The sequence below is a fragment of the Zosterops lateralis genome (genome assembly GCF_965231275.1).
Source record: "Zosterops lateralis genome assembly, chromosome: 8".
In the NCBI taxonomy this organism is placed as follows: Eukaryota; Metazoa; Chordata; class Aves; order Passeriformes; family Zosteropidae; genus Zosterops; species Zosterops lateralis.
This window is the reverse complement of record NC_139768.1, coordinates 33,575,733-33,592,157: the sequence shown is the minus strand read 5'-3', so window position 1 is coordinate 33,592,157 and position 16,425 is coordinate 33,575,733. Positions and strand designations below refer to the sequence as shown.

General features: G+C 49.4%; 1 protein-coding gene across 1 annotated transcript in view; it reads right to left on the bottom strand.

The window, feature by feature from the left end:
- CDH23 (cadherin related 23) overlaps positions 1 to 16,425 on the bottom strand; it is a 185,306-nt gene that overhangs the window by 99,519 nt on the left and 69,362 nt on the right. Inside the window, exons 7-8 of the mRNA XM_083865855.1 lie at positions 7,649 to 7,843; positions 4,209 to 4,337 (exon numbers count right to left, since the gene is read on the bottom strand). Of these exons, the coding sequence (XP_083721981.1) occupies positions 4,209 to 4,337; positions 7,649 to 7,843 (324 nt within the window). The remainder of the gene's footprint in view (positions 1 to 4,208; positions 4,338 to 7,648; positions 7,844 to 16,425) is intronic.

The following is a 16,425-nucleotide window of genomic DNA, read 5'->3' as shown; positions in this document are numbered from 1 at the left end:
CCAAGGGGAAGGGCTGGAAGGAGAGATAAAAGGCTGAGGGTGGATGTGGCAGCAGGGGAAGTTTGGGAGGGGTGGAGGGGGAATCTCATTCAGATATCTCAGCGGCACGTGCCATAGAGATGCCCACAGGAGAGAAATTATCCAGACATTTGATCACAGGAAAGAGGGCTGTGAGGGAGCATGCTGAGGCTCACCCTCTGCCCTTGGCAGGCCCATGATGGTGATATCATGCTGCTGGGTTTTGGCATTGCCCCCTCCCTTCCTCCCGTTCTCCTTGCAGCCTCCTGTGTTTCTCCTCCTGCTCCCCAAGCACCTCTTGGGGATGAGCCACGTTTCTCCAGCATCCAAGAAACACATTGGTGCTGGGTTCCCTACCATCCATGGATGCCATCTCCCGGAACCATGGCAAGATCCTTCACATCCCACCTGTTTTCCATCCTGCCTGACAAGTCTTTCACAAGTCACTTTTCCAAGTCCGGCAGATGCCACCTCTTGGGGGTGGATGATCCCTTCCTGAGCAACCACGGTGTTTGGGAGCAATCTTTGACCTCCCAGGGAAGGGGCTGAAGAAGTGACACAGGGCACAATCTGTGGCAAGACCCTGCCGCTCTTAGAAACTCCCAAATATCCCTGACTTTTCTTTTAAAACAAGCCACACCTCGCCCACCCACTGCAGACAGCAGTGACTGCAAGGAGAGGGCTCGGCTGGTGGGTACAGAGAGAACAGAATAACTCTTCCCCTCTCGGGGAGGAGGAAGAAGGTTTAGAAAAGTAATAATCTGAGAAAGCCTATGCTTAAAAAAAGGCAAAGAAAATAAAGAATGGCACATTATCCAAACAAAATCTGAGGGTTTTTTGAAGAGGGGCAGGGGTAAATCAATCCTTTTTTAATAAAAGCCTGAGCTTTTAATAAAGTGTTCACACTGATGGGCTGGAAATATTGTAAGAAAGAATTAACTCTGAGCTATTGAGACTCTAGGGCAAAACCAGTACTGATTCTACATTATTTCTTCAACTCAAGGAGTTTCTGAGGAGGAGGGGGATAGTGCTGAGGAATTAAAATTGTTTTAATGATGTTTGACACGTATCTGTACCATTCTACTGCAAGGGAATACAACTGCTGCTCTTGGCCCCAGTGGGGTTTGGCCCCACTCCTGCCTTCACGTGGCTCCCTGTGGGATGGAGCACACGTTCACAGCCCTCAGCTTGTCTCCTGGAGAGTGAATTCCTCCTCTTGCACCCACAAAGTGAAGCTGCAGCACAGCTGGCACCATGCTCCAGCTGAGGGGCAGGAGCAGGGGCTCATCAGAACCACAGCAGCTCTGCAAGGGGAAATGGCTCCTCTCCTCCAGCCCCCATCAGCTTGCCTGGAGGGCATGGAATCACAGAATCATTTTGGATGGAAAAGCCTTCTGAGATCATCCAGTCCAGCTGCTTCTTCAGCACTGCCAAGGCCACCACTAACCCACATCCCCAAGTGCCACCTCCATGTGTGTTTTAAATCCCTAGGGATGGTGAGTCCCCTACTACCCTGCCAGCCTGGGCCAGTGCTTGGGCCACCCTTCCTTTGCATGACATTCAACATCAACTAAACCACCCAGTCTCCAGCTGCTGTGAGGACAGACACCCAAAAACCCTCTTGAGGATGAAAAACATGCCTCGGAGCTTTGCCACAGCTGCAGGTGCACTTGGGTGCCCTAGGAGAGATGTCTGAGCCATACTGGGTTGATAAACAACATCAAGAAAGAAGATACAACACCTCCAGGGACAGCAGAGTCTCTCCCTGCTGTGTCCTCTTCCTCTGCCCGATAAGAAATTGCTTTCTTCTCAGTGTCACAATAAGCACCTGCCCAAAACGTTTCTCAGCTATGCTCCCAGCCTGAGAGAAATAAGAACTACAACTGCACTTCTCTCCCCTCGTGCCCCTCCACCTCTTTTTCTTCTTCTTCTCTTATAGGATTAGGGACTTGAAAGGCGAAGCGCGGCCCAGCGTTGCAGCAGGAGGAGGAGGGGCGGGGGGCAAGCGCTTCAGAAAGCTGCCACGGCAAAAAAAAAATCCCATTTCTCACTTCTTAATTCCAGTCAATTCCAGTCAAAGGGCTGATAGAGATCTGTTTGTGGTAATTTGCTGCAGTTTATCCACTCTTTTCACCTTCTATCGGCTCTCTGCTGACGGGCTGGCTGACATGCTGTTACTCGAGTGAGGAAATTAAAATTTGATGCAATAATCCCAATAAGAAGGATTTTATTAGGTAATGTATACACTTTAGATGAGGTATTGTGGCCTGATACACTGATAGGGTGGCACAGACATGCTGTGCACCACAGATAAAAGGAGGGAAGAGAGATGGGGAGCGACACGCGGAGCAGTGTCTCCGTGGATTTAGGGCTGGGATGAGCTGCCTGGAGTACATTTGGACCTGCTGAGTCCCACGTCAGGGTAAACATCACCCAAAAAATGCACTACAGTTTTTTGGTTTGACCTGCAAGCCTGGTTTTGGATGGGAGCTGGCCAAGCCCAGACTCCCCACCCAAATTGGTGGTGATCATTTTGATAACCAAGACATTCACTCTACACATGGCTCCACTCAGGGGGTAGGGCAGAGCTGATGAGGAGATTTACACTGGGAGACAAAAAATGCACATAATTAAAGGCTGGACTTGATGAACTTTGAGGTCTTTTCCAACCAAATGACTCTGTGTTAAACCCCAGGCTTGCCAAAGCAAACCATGTCCTTGTTTCAGCAGTGGAATTTCTCCCAGGAAGGCTGGGAATTTGGGTCCAAACCAGAGGCTGACACCACTCAAAGCAAAAAGAGTTCCCCACCTCCAGCAATCTTCCTCTTTACCATGCCTCTGGTGGCACCTATCCATCTTGGATACCTGAGTGCCTTTGGAGATGTTGCACGTGGCCAAGAGAAATTAAAATCTCTAAACCTGGTGGGAATTCCTTCCTCCTTTTCCTGTATCACATTACACAGTGGTTATCTGCTGCTTTCCTGACTGCAAACAGTTAATGTTCCAGGAATAACTGTGATGCATGTCAGTGTATTGACACAAAGACATCCTTCAGCCTTAATATATATCATTATTTGGAAGACATTCCCTTTCCTGGATACCAGAGCACTCCATGGAGGTGATGCAGTCTACGATTTTTAATACTTATGGCACTTCTGTTCCTCTAATATCATTTAAAGTTGTTTTCCTCCTAGTTATATGTGACCTAATTTGTGGGGTTTTATTTCCCTCACTCTTGTCAGTCCCAGAGATACTCCTTAATACCAACAAAACTTTTTACCTTGTGAGTAATTCATGAATAAGCTGGGTTTTTTTGACCACCTCTGGGCCAGCAGACAGGTGATGTGCTGTGTCACCATGGGATTTGAGACAGCACAACTCAGCCTTATTGATCCAGCACTTCCCATGTCAGGGCTTTGCTCTCAAGTGAATAAAAAACTGAAGTTCACACTGGAGTTCCCTCTCCCTCTGAACTGGCCACAGGCATTTCAGATCCATAGTGCCAGACAAGTTATGGGATGCACATGTGGTGTGGGTGCCCACCGTGCCATGATTTTAAGGCAAGGGTTTTTCCTTCCACACACAAAAATGTCTCCCTGTGGACAAAGTGATGGGATGCACAGCTGTGGATGCTGTAGAGAAGGGCTGGTGCTTGGATCAAAGCCCTTGGTGAGGGCAGAGCAAACAGCTACCAAAGCCCAGGCTGCCCTCCACGCTCCCTGACATCTGTGAGGGGAAAAAAAAAATCATATCCCTGCTGTATTCAGAGACTGGGAGACGTTTTTCCACAAACAGCAAGTTTGCTGACAAACCGAGTTTCAGAAGAACTAAAATGATTGGACCAATTTGGCAAAACCTGGGGGAAAAGACTCAAAGTGCTGAAATGGCTGATGATTCTGGCATTTTCAAAACTGCCTCATTTCAGGAGCGTTTAGATTTCTCCTTCAAGTTCTCTATTGGAAATGGCATGCAGATAGACCGTGGGGAGGAGACGGGGTGACTGTCTGCCCCAAACAACACAAAGCTTTTGTAGAATTTAAGAAGAAACCCTCAAGAAAATATTTTATTTGGGGTCCAGGCTTCCCAAACCCCCATGCTTTGGCTGCCTGTTTTAAAAAGGGGCTGAATATTTTGGATGTGGCTGGGAATGTGCTGTTCCAGAAGGAAACCCCACGGAGCACAGCCCTTACCGGAGGTGAGTTCTCGTAGATGTTTGTGCTGTAGGGCAGGTTGATGAAGATGGGGTCCATGTCCTGCACATCTGTGATGATGATTGCCAGGTTGGCCAGAGTAGACAGTGGCTTGTTTTTATCTTGGTCCTTGAAAAAAGAAGGGGCAGGGAGGGAAGATAAAGGATTTCTATCAGGAAAACAGAATTATTCAGCAGCATTAAGTCTCTTGTGGTTGTAGTTCGGGCAGGATTTCTGAATAGTGGAGGTAATCATCTCTTTTTCAAGCTACCTGCTGGAATTATTGTCCACTGCACCTCCCTCTAAGCTGAAATACAATATGCATTTCATTGCAGCATCAGCCCTTTCAAATGAAGCAAACATCAATTTAGTTTTCATCACATTTTGAGCAAAAATGCAGCAATGCTGTTCAACATCTACTTCAAAATGTAAATTCCTTTCTAATGCAGACACAGCCTAAGGTACCTCTGCACGGTCAGACCCAGGGATGGATGCCAGCAGCCTCTCTCATACCCACAGTGCTGATTCCTTAACACAGTTTGGGCTCTGTCAGCTGAAGAGGAGGCTCTGGGAGACCTCAGAGCCCCTTCCAGTGCCTAAAGGGGCTCCAAGAGAGCTGGAGAGAGACTGGGGACAAGAGCATGGAGAGACAGGACAAGGAGAAATGGCTTTAAACTGAAAGAAGGCAGGGTTAGATCATGCATTAGGAAGAAATTCCTGGCTGTCAGGGTGGTGAGTTTGCCCAGGGAAGCTGTGGCTGCCCCTGGATCCCTTGCATTGTCCAACACTGGTTCAGCGAGGCTTGGAGCACCCTGGGATAGTGGAAGGTGTCCCTGCCCATGGCAGGGGTTGGACTAAATGGTCTTTAAATGTCCCTTCCCACCTGCACCATTCCATGATTCCATGATTCCACCTCCCTTTCACTCCATCACATCCTACCAGGACAGAGCCTCGGGCTCTTTTCTGAGCGTGACCCTTGTCCAGCAGCCAGTGCCACAGCAGTAGGCACTGCCACCAGCTTCTCCTGCTGCCACTGGTTTTCTTGCTGAAGCCTTGTCCCATGGGTGCTCAAAAGAGACTCCAACGCCTCCAGCCCTTTGCTAAGGGCAGGAGTAAAGGGAGCACACGGAGGGAAGGAAATCAGTATCTCCTTACCCCCAATCAGGCACTGTGCTGGTAGGTGACCATCAGAGGCTACCACACACTCCTCCAAAGCAGCTCTAAGCAGAGGCAGAGACTGATTGCCAGAAGATTAATGTTAATTTAAACTCTATTCAACAACTCAGCTTGTACATTATCCTCTTAACCTGCAGGGCTCGGTGTCTGTGGCCTGGGTGGATGCTTATTCCGACTCTGCTGTTAGGGCCATCAGGTTAAAGTCCTTTGTTTCTTCAGATAATGTTCCTTTCCCTCCCCTTCACCTCTTAAATTTTGTTTAGGGCATCACAGATAGCACTGAAAAAAGCAAGCTTGCTTCCAGTTTCCTCCCTGGACTGCTTCTCCTGCTGTTCTCTCCAGCCTCTTTCTGTGCTTGCTGCCTTCATCCCTGGGATAGAACGACTCCTGCCTTGCACCAGTGCTCCTCAGCAATTCCTGCAGCCACCCTGAACCCACCATGACCCCATTCCCTACTCTGGAGCACACAAACTCTCCATCAGGCAGGCAAAAATCTGCATTTGCTCTTCCAGCTCCTGCTGTGCTGGTGCACCTCTCACCATTCTTTCCCAGCACATCTTTGCCTTGGGGTTTCTCATCTCTTTTCTTCTAAGAATTACTGGCACTGACCAAGCCAGGAGATATTCCCACAGCTGCCATCCAGCCCAGTTCAGAGACAACATTTAAGTCCTTGGATTCCCTAAGCTGGAAATCACTGGATGCCAAGAGTGTATGGGGCAAGTAACAGGTTGCCCAGAGGAGCTGTGGCTTCCTCATTCCTGGAAATGCTCAAGGCCAGGCTGCACAGGGCTTGGAGAAACCTGGGATAGAGGAAAGTGGCCCTGCCCGTGGCAGAGGGTTGGGATGAACTGGGCTTTACAGCCCCTTCCAACCCAAATCATTCTGGGATTCTATGAAGTTTTGGATACGCCCCCATTTTATCTTTGCTGGGACACAGGGCCAGACGGAACTGGATGGACCAAGCTGACACCACTGAATCCTTGAGGAAATCAGAATCCTGGAAGTAAGTTACATTTCCAGCAAGGACTATGTTTGGTCCCACATTTTCCAGCCTGCTAGACAGTTCAGTAACACATCCCAGGAAAGCATGTCAGTGATATGCAAGGCAAGGAAGCAAAAAACAGAGAGGCCCCTCTTTCCACTGGAGCATTAAAAATAAAAAATGAGGTATGTTTCAAAATAAAACCCAAAAAACTAAACAACAAAAGCCAGGTTTCTAGAGAAAATTCCAGAGCCTGGAACATGCAGGGCTCGGGCTGCAAGGCTGTGGTGTTTGCCCTGCAGTCCCTGACTGTCCGGGCTCGGTGCTGTGAAGAGCCAAGCACAGCCCTCCGTGTCCTCCTGACATTTGTGGTTTTGCATCAAGACAATGATCTTGATTAAATCACACGCTTCAAGAGCTCTAGCCAGCTGCCTGGAGGGGGCAGAGAGGGTTTCTCCCCCCCTCTCCTGGGTGTGGAGTTGGGCAGATGTACTGTAGGGCTGAATCTCACCTTCCTCTGTTGCATGTGAGCTGGGGAAGGAGCCACCATCCAGAGCTCCAGCCTGTGCTCCTCCATGTTCTCCAGCTCTCTCTAGACTGAACACCAGGGACTGAGCACCCATTCACAAGGGACATGAATTGGCCGTGCTGGATGCATCTCCCAGGGGTCTCCTCCCAGAGTGATGGCATTGACTGTAATTAAGACCCTGGTTTCTCCTCTGTCCACCAAAATTTTAGCTCTTGATATCTGAACATAATACAGGTGAAACCACAGTGCACAAGGAGTGAGTCTGGAGGATTCAATATATCAAAGACATTCTTTACTCAGAGGGTGGTGAGGCACTTGCATGACTTGCCCAGAGAAGTTGTGGGTGTAGTTCCACCCCTGGAAGTGTTCCAGGCCTCGTTGGATAGGGCTTGGGGCAACCTGGACTAGCAGAAGGTGCCCCTGCCCATGGCAGGGTATTGGAACGGTATGGTCTTTAAGGTGCCTGACCCAAACCATTCTGATTCTGTGAGTGGTCTGTATGCCCTGTAGTGAGTGGCTCATCACCCAGGAGCTGGGCCCCTTCCTGCAGAAGCCCCTGACGTGTGTGAGATGCTGTTGGAGAGGTGCAGCCATTCTTCACAGCCACTTGAAACCACCCAGACACTGCACTGCTGCAACACCCTGCTAAGCAGAAAATGCTTGATGTGCCCAAAAGAAGACTTGCCAGAGCAGGGCAATAAAACAACCCCCAGACAATGCCTGCAGGCCTGCAGCCTCCAGGGCAAGACTCACCGTGGCGTTCACCTGGAGCTGGTAGGCCTGGGTGACTTCGTAGTCCAGCTCCCGGATCACTGACACGATGCCACGGCCACTGTCAATGGCAAAGAAGTTGGAAGGGGGCTGGAAGGAGTAAAGCACGCTGCCTCCTGCCCCCTGGTCTGGGTCTGTGGCGTTCACAATGAAAATCGGGGTGCCCACGGGGGTATTCTGGAGGTAAAAAATAAATATCAGTAATGCTGTGCAGTATTTTCATATCAAACATACACTAGCAATTTCCTTTTCCCACCAGCAGTGATACGCAGAGACTCAGCAACTCCAGTCCTGTATTTCCAGGACATTCATAAATTACACAGCTGTATTCTTTATTACAGTGTTGCTAGGCCTATAATAGTTGGTACACACTTACAATAATAGTTATACAGCTGTGGTCAAGATGGCACTCTATCACAAACCCTTGTTTTTCCCAGACATCCCAACTTCCCAGAAAAATTGCTCTTTGCTGAAACTTGTTTGTTGCCCAAAGCCACTTTTATTTTTGACGCTGACTCCCTCAGTGTTTTCAACACAAAGTATTAAATATAGGAGAGCTTTAAAAAATAAGAGGAAATAAAAAAAAAAAAAAAAAGAAAGCATTAAATGCAACACAGAATTTCACGTAAAAGTCGAAGTTGTAGTTTCCACAGCAACTACAACCTGGCCCGATTAACGCAGGCATGAACAGTCCCATCGTCATAAATCTGGAACTAATCTACATGCATAAAATATGCAGCTGAGTGCACAAAATCAGCAATGGCAAGTGCAGTTTGGCACTTCTTATTGTTTAACTCCACAGCGGGGAGAACAATTATCCATTTTTGGTGGAACAGCTGCATGTTCCTATGCAAATCTTAAAATGCATATTCTTGTCTCTCCCTAAAGGCACGAGCACAGACTGCCAGCAAAAAGGCTCTGCCGGGGCTCCAGGTACACACAACACCTTGGGCATGTCCCTCTGCCGTTGACACCATCAAAAGGGTTGACAAGAAGCTAAACCCCAAAAGGGCACACAACAAAGGTCAGAAGTGAGACCTGACAGAGGCTTGTTATGGCCAGGTGGGATAATATGGATTATTCCTGAAAACCTCTCCCCAGGTCTCTGTGTCTTATTGTTAACTCTTTTGGTATTAAATTATTCGCCCTCAGCTTACAGAGAAGTCTCCTGAAGTGCTGAGAGGATGAAAAGGAGGCTGGAGGAGAGGCAGAGCTTAGAGGATGGGGCACTGCTTGAAAGAAAATCCTTGGCCAAAGCTGTGAAACAAACTGAGCTGTTTTCAGGTTTTTTAGGAACCACAGGGCTTGCAGTAAACCAAAGGTTGTCCCAGTCAACACTTCTACTAGAAAATATAGGAAAGCAGGGCTCCACACTAGGGAATCTTATTTAACCAGCGTAATACTGGGTGATGGCATCAGCAAAAAATCCAAATTTTCCCAGTTAAGGCTCAGGCCAGCAGAAATTTTCTCTCGAGGCAGGTGGCAGGATTTGGTACAACAGAGAAGAGAACCCAGGGCACACTCTGCAACTTACACTGATGAATCCAGGCTCAGGATACTCATCCCACCCTTATGCCCCCTTGCCCTTGTATCCAGGCACGTGGCATTGCAGGGACACTGACACCCAAAGCTCACCTCCAGCAAAATTCCACTTCCCCTACGTCAGTGTCACTTCTGCCAAGGTGTGAGAGGTTGCAGCTCCCACTCAGGTTTTCCATTTCCTTTCTTTTTTATCCCTCCTCTAAATCAAGCTGCTCTAGAAAGCTTTGCAGGGCATGGCCTGAGGATTATTTTTTAAAGCATTTTCAAGATTTTTGGTGATCAGCAGTCACAAAAACATAGAAGACATAGCTGGAAGGGACCTGAGAGGGAAAACCTGTTCCCCATGCTCCACCTAAATCATTCCCATCCTGAAAGCCTTCTAGCACTGGAGACACCACATCCTCCCCAGCCCATCTGTCCTGGAATTTTGCTGCCCTTTGCCTTTCAGCTGTTCATTTTCTGGAAGGCTTAACCCAGCCCTGCCCTGCTGCCGTGTAAACCCTTGACTTTGTGCCACACGCTCAGCACCTTAATCCTGGCTTGGGCATTTAAACTGCTCAGGAACCAGGATTTTGTCAGCTGGGGGTGCGTTGAGTGAAGCAGCCCTTCATGGGTGGCTGTGGTGGGTGTTTTCTTTTTGTTATATATATTTTATATACAGTTGGCTTTTCACAAGATGTGTGCTATATGGTTAATAATGTTGTGGTAAGGATATAGAATATAAGTTTTTATTTCTGCTTTTAGAAAATTAGGCATAGTGGTAATAACTGATGTAATATGCTTAAATTGCTGTTTGGTCGGGATAACATCCAGCAAACATGTAAAGAGGACCCTGCTATTGATATACCAACTATCAGCATCTACCACCTGCAGAAAGCACGGACCAAGGCCCAAGCTGGAAGCGATAAAAAAGACACAGCCACGAACCATGCATGCTCTAAAAAGGCGGACCCAAGGAGGGACCATGCAAAACAGTTCCTGGAATATGGAAACTAGTTTATGGAAATTTATGAATATTCATATATTGATATAACGGGAAGGGTATTTAACAAGTGCCTCTGAGATAGCAAAGTGTGGAACTTGGCTGAATGCCAAGTCACCCAGCCGGCCGTACTTGGCTTTTTTTATCTCCTAATTGTCTTAATTATTTTATTAAACATATTTCTTAAAATTTACCAAAAAGTGAACCTCGTTTTTCACACTTTTCAAGCACTCCTAAAACACCTTCTCAGACAAGACTAGAGCATCTCCCCAGCCTCTCTTTTGGGTTACCTGCCTCCCTCAAGCCATCACCACTAGGAGCAGCCCCAGAGAATCCCACAGACCTCCAGTTGCTGCTGCCAGGGCTCTGCTTCCACCACCTCACTCCACATGCTCCAACAACTCCACTTCCTTCCCACAGCTGCCGGGGTACCAATGTCACAACACAGAGCATTACAAATTAACCATTCATGGGGAGAGGCAGAGCAAGAGCAGATTCAGGGTTGCACTGAAGGGTCTGGGCTATATTGCCCTGGGAATAATAATATTCATAAGGATAAAGCTGGCCTCGATGAATATGTTTCCCCTCCTTTTTAAGTGCCCCTAGCCACTGCTTTTAACATGCAAATCCGCTCTGGTCACCCGTGATTACGGGGCTGGCTGTGAGAGAGGAGAGCTTGATTTCCCCCTGCATTGTACTCCATACAATAGCCCCAAAGCAGGCTTTGAGGGGAGTTCATCTCCTCGTCCTTCCAAAGGAGAAGCTGCCTGGAGGGGACACGGAGGTCACCAGCTTTGGTGCTGTCAGCTCCAGGCCCTGCAGACACCGCCGGGTGACTTCCCTGGCTTTATCCCTGCTTTACAGCTTCGCTCACCAGCTCCCTTCCTTGGCCAGGACAGCAAGAGCCATGCAAGCAGGGGATCAGCTCCGGACAAAGGTCTGGCCCTGGGAATCAGCCATGGACACAACACCAAAGCACCTGAGGGGCTGTGAGGGACACCACGGCCAGAGTGTGGGCACACAAGCCAAACACAGCCCCAGTGAATTTAGGAGGGGAGCAGAAGGGCTTCCAGGCAATAGGAGGAGTGTTGCAGGAAGCAGAGCAGCACGGATGCAGAGAGGGAAATCACTGATCCTGCCCAAAATGCACAGGTCAATGTGAATATTTCACTACCAAACACATGCCCTTACTCCCGACAGCACACAGGGGAGAGGATGTAGACCTGTAAGGAATGCTCTGGGTAATGCATCTTTTTTTCCACAGCTCAAATTCAAAAAACCCCTCCTCCAAACCAGCACAACCAGCTGTAGGGTGCAGACACCCCAAGTCAACAATCCTCTAAGGAAAAAGGTCTCATCAATGCTCATGCCCAGGCAGGCACAGTCAGGACCCAGCAGAATTTTAAGGCCATCTGCCTTAAAGAGCATAAAAAGTATGTCTTTAAAATCCTCTTGCCATTTCTGGGTCAAACAGGCTCAAGAAATTCCTCAGCAGGAAGCTGACGTCTTTATTTCTCAGAAGCTTTGGCCCATCATCTAAACAATGAAGCAAAACATCTGGATAAACACAAGAGCCTGGGGCTTGTGTTTGATGGTAAATACCAGGCGGAGGACACGAACCAGGGAGATGCCTTTGGAAAGCCCCATGCTGGACCATGTTTCTGCCTTTTCAGCATTTGGTCCATCTGTAGGACTCTTCTGCATATCCTTCCTGGTTTTTCTTCATTAACAAAGACTAATTGTGGTTATGCTTATCTCACCAACAGGCAAAAATAACAAAATCTATAATTTTTCTTGTCCAAGCAGACAAAAGCCTACAGGTGGCTCGTGGCAAACAGGTGAGCTTCCTACACGAGTCGCCAAATTCTGTCATTTTTTAAAGCTTTCAGCTCTCTGCAGCAGCCTGCGACTGAGGCTTCATTCACTACAGAAAAAAGAACTGGTGACAAAACTGTGTCATGTCATTAAATCTTTGTTACGATGCCAGCAGATGTGAGATTAAAAATAAACATGCAGACAGATGCCGCCTGTTGTGGGGGAGGAGGAGGGCAAACGGGACTGGGACCTGCTCCCGACCTGTCTCCAGCTCCCCATCCTTCATCTGGCAGCTCAGCAGGAGCAGCTCCAGCACCCAGGTCCCCCCAGAGCAGCTCCAGGAATTAAAGGGCTCTGGGGTGCTAAGTAGTGACACCATTCGTGCCAACCTTATTTTGCAATAAGTGAACAGAGAAAAGTTCAAGCTGTTAAAAAAAACGTTTTGGAAGAAGTCTGGGATGGGTCCAAAAAGAAATACTGAACCATAATGCAAGAGCCCCTAACTCTGAATCATAAGGAGACTGCTCCATTGTTCCAGTGGATCCCTAGCAGCAGGGACAGGTTTGTATTAAAATAAGGAATGAGCAACCCTAAAATGCCTGTTCAGACATGGAAGGATATTGCTGCACAAGGGGGAGACAGAGGAGAAATCAGGACCTTGCCTCTCCCTGAGCCGTGCAGAGGTGAGCAATCACAAATAATCACAGGATCACAGAATGGGTCTGACAGCAGTGAGTGTTCAGGTCCCACCTTCCTGCTCTAGCAGGGATATCCCAGAGCACAAGGATTGTGTCCAGAGGGTATAGAGAGGGACACTCCACACCCTCTCTAGACAATCTGTTCCAGTGCTCAGTGACTGCCCAGGACAGTTCTTCCTCATGTTCAGGTGGAACTTCCTGTGAATCAGTTTTTGCCTGTTGCCTCTTGTCCCATTGCTGGGCCCCACAGCTCTGTCCAGCTGATGGCCTCCCAGGAACTTGTGTTTCCATCCCAGAGCTGCATGAGGTGGCCCAGGCACAGCTCAGCACAACAAACAGCTCCCCTGGGCTGTCACCTCCTGTGTGACCTCAGCAGGAGTTACCAGACACAGACGTGCCCTGTTAACCCTCACAGCTGGGGCACCAAAGCCTTATGTAACATTCTCTGCAAAAGGGCAATTAAAGCTGAAGAAGAGGCTACCAAAATGAGACTTTTAAAATATTTACACCTCACTCTCTGGTCACACTGGTGGTCTTTAATATCTTCTTATGAACCCTCCTACACTATGCATTAGTAATAAAATTTTGGGTGGATGCTGCTCCAAGGCAATTTGGCAATGCAAAATAGAAGACAATCCAGAGGAGATGCCCCCTCTGGGGTCACAGTGTGAGCAGCCTGGGATAGTTGAGAATGTCCCTATTCATAGCAGGGGGTTGGAACTAGATGGTCTTTAGGGTCCCTTCCAACCCAAACCCTTCTATGATGTGTCCAGCCAGGCAGGTTACATGGCCCAGCTGAACATGTAGGACACCTGAAAAAAGTCAGAGCACCACCTCCTCTTGTCTGCCACCAAGTGTTCCTCTCAAGATGTGCCAGGAGACATTTAGATTGAATAGCAGGAAAGATTTCTTTCATGGAAAGGTGTCATGGTTTGACATTGGCCAAACACCAGACACCCACGAAAGCTGCTCACTCACCCTCCCCTGCCACAGCTGGGCAGAGGAGAGAAAAAATCAAATTAAGGGTTCATGAGTTGAGATAAGGACTGGGAGAGAACACTCCAAGGCTCAACGTACAAGTACAACATGCATTTATTACTACCAAAGTCAGAGGAGGATAATGAGAAGTAAAATAAGTCTTTAGAAAACACCTTTTCTTTCCCCAGCCTCTCCCTCCCACTGACAGCACAGGGAGACAGTGTGAGGGGGTTTTGATTAGTTCTTCCACTGCTCAGGGAGAGGAGTCCTTCCTCTGTGAGACCATCGGGTCCCTTCCACAGGAGACAGTTCTCTGGGAACTTGTCCAGAGTCGGTCCAAATCTCACAAGCAGCTGTCCTACCATACCTGCTGCAACGTGAGTCCCTCCCATGGGCACACAGTCCTCCCAAAACTGCTGCAGTGTGGGTGTCTCTTTCCATGGGGTGCAGCCCTCCAAGGACAGGCTGCTCCAGCCTGGGAGCAGGGCCCTTCTCTCCAGCAGGTCTGCCACTGGATCACAGCCTCCTGCAGACATCCACCTGCTCCAGCATGGGCACCTCCCCATGGGTTGTGGATGGATCTCTGCATCTCCCATGGATCCCCATTGGCTGTGGATGGATCTCTGCATCCCCCATGGATCCCCATGGGCTGTGGATGGATCTCTGCATGCCTGTGGATCGCCAGGGGCTGCAGGGGCACAGCTGCTCCACCATGGTCATCACCATGGCCTGCAGAGGAATCTTGGCTCCAGGGCCTGGAGCGCCTCCGGCCCTCCTTCTCCACTGACTTAGATGTTCTCATCTTGTTTTCCTCACATGTTCTCATCTCCTCCTCTTCTCTGGCTGGAATTAACACTGCACCCTGAACTTTGTTTTGATTTTCTTCTTAAAGCTGTTATCACAGAGGCATTACTAGCCTCCCTCATTGGCCCAGCATCGGCCAGCAGCAAATCCATCTTCAGAGCCATCAGGGATTGTCTCTACTGAGCGTGGTGGAAGCTTCCAGCAGCTTCTCACAGAAGCCACTTCTGTGGCCACCTCTGTGCTGGACAAACCTTTTGTGCTGGATTTGCATGGCTTGTTTTTTGGTAGCCTACCAAAACCAGGCCATGCAAACCCAACACAAAGGGTTTGTCCAGCACTGGCACAGGCTGCCCAAGGAAGTGGTGGAGTCATTGCCCCTGGAGGGATTTAAAAGATGTGTGATTGTGGCACCTGGGGATGTGGCTGTGTGACCTGGCAGTGCTGGATTAGTCGTTCAAGTTGATGATCTTAGAGGTCCTTTCCAACTCAAATGATTCTCGTGAAAAGGCTCTCCTTTCACACAGGGCTAACAAAAAAAAAAAAAAAAAAAAAAAAAAAAAAAAAAAAAAAAAAAAAGCTGTTTGCAGAAAACCCAGTTTCCATTCTCTTTCCTGAGGCCCATGGCACCTGCTCCCACAGCATTAAGTCCCTCTGGCTGTCAGAGTGCTCACCCTGCTCAGGGAGCAGATTTGCACGGTGCCTTTGAGAGTTTCCCACCACAGCAAAACCATTTCACGGGCCACGGGCCACCAACACCCCAGACGTGCCTTGATCCATCACTCTTGTCCAACTGGCCTGACTCAGGAGCCCCATGGGCAAAGGGCTGAGAGGGGGAATATGGAGAGCTGTCTTTTTTACAGCAGGGTCAGAGTGGGAGAGAAGCAAAGGTGGCAGATGAAGCAGAGGAGATCTGGGAGTTCATTTTCCAGATTCTCCCTTCAATGCATCCACTATTCCAACAGAGAGAGAGAGAGAGCGGCTGCGTGGCTCTGAGCTGCTGGCTGGGGTTAAACCACGACAACCTCCTGACAAGAAGGTTCTCTGGTAGAGAATTGTCTATTTTGGTTTATTTGGGGCTCATCCCTCCATACCAGCGGCCCCTCCCCAGTGGCTGGCCATGCAGAGGACCTCCATGTGACCTCCCAGGGCAAAGTCACCCGGCAGAAGCTGGTGGGGATGATTAGGATGCCGATGCACGCCGTAGCCATGCAAATAATGTGGAGAAACGGCAGGCAATCTGGCCGAGCAGCTGTCGGAAGGTCGGTGAGATGAGGCGACGCAGACGGGCCGGGGGGCACACGGGCAGGAGCAGCAGGCACTGCTCTGGTCCCCCCACTGGCACAGCCCCATCTCCGCTGCCCCCGTCCCGCTCCGCACCTCATCGAGGCAGGAGCTGACCGCTCTCATCGGGAGATGTCTCGCTGCTCCGCGCTCCTGTTACAGCTCAGGCCACACTATTACTCTTAAATAATTCCCTGCCGCCGGTCCTGGCGGCTTTTCCCTCTCCCTGCCTCTGCACCGCGCAGCGGGGCGGGTGAAAGGAGCTTTGAGCTCTGTTAAAAGCCGGCTCGGACATCTCCGAGCCCCAGGCAAAGGCGCTCCCGCCGATCCCGAGTCATGGCAGGCGGGAGGGAGGGAAGGCTCAGTGTCCCTTGCTGAAGGCAGGGCATCTCGGGCTGCTGCGGAACAGAGCTGACATGGATTCCACGTATGCTCCTAATACAGCCGGGACTCTGCCTCTCTCACCCTGGGCTGCTGGGGACAGATTTGAGTCGCCTATTCCTGCCCAGGTATCACGCGCTGCAGGAAAGAACTGCAGAAGCAGAGTCACAGCAAGTGCCAGCCCTCTTCAGCCCCAGCCGAGAGGAAAAAAAACAGCCCCGTGTTTTGGTTTCTGTCCCCACGCTCCATCCCAGGAGCGATCCGACTGCCAGACTGGG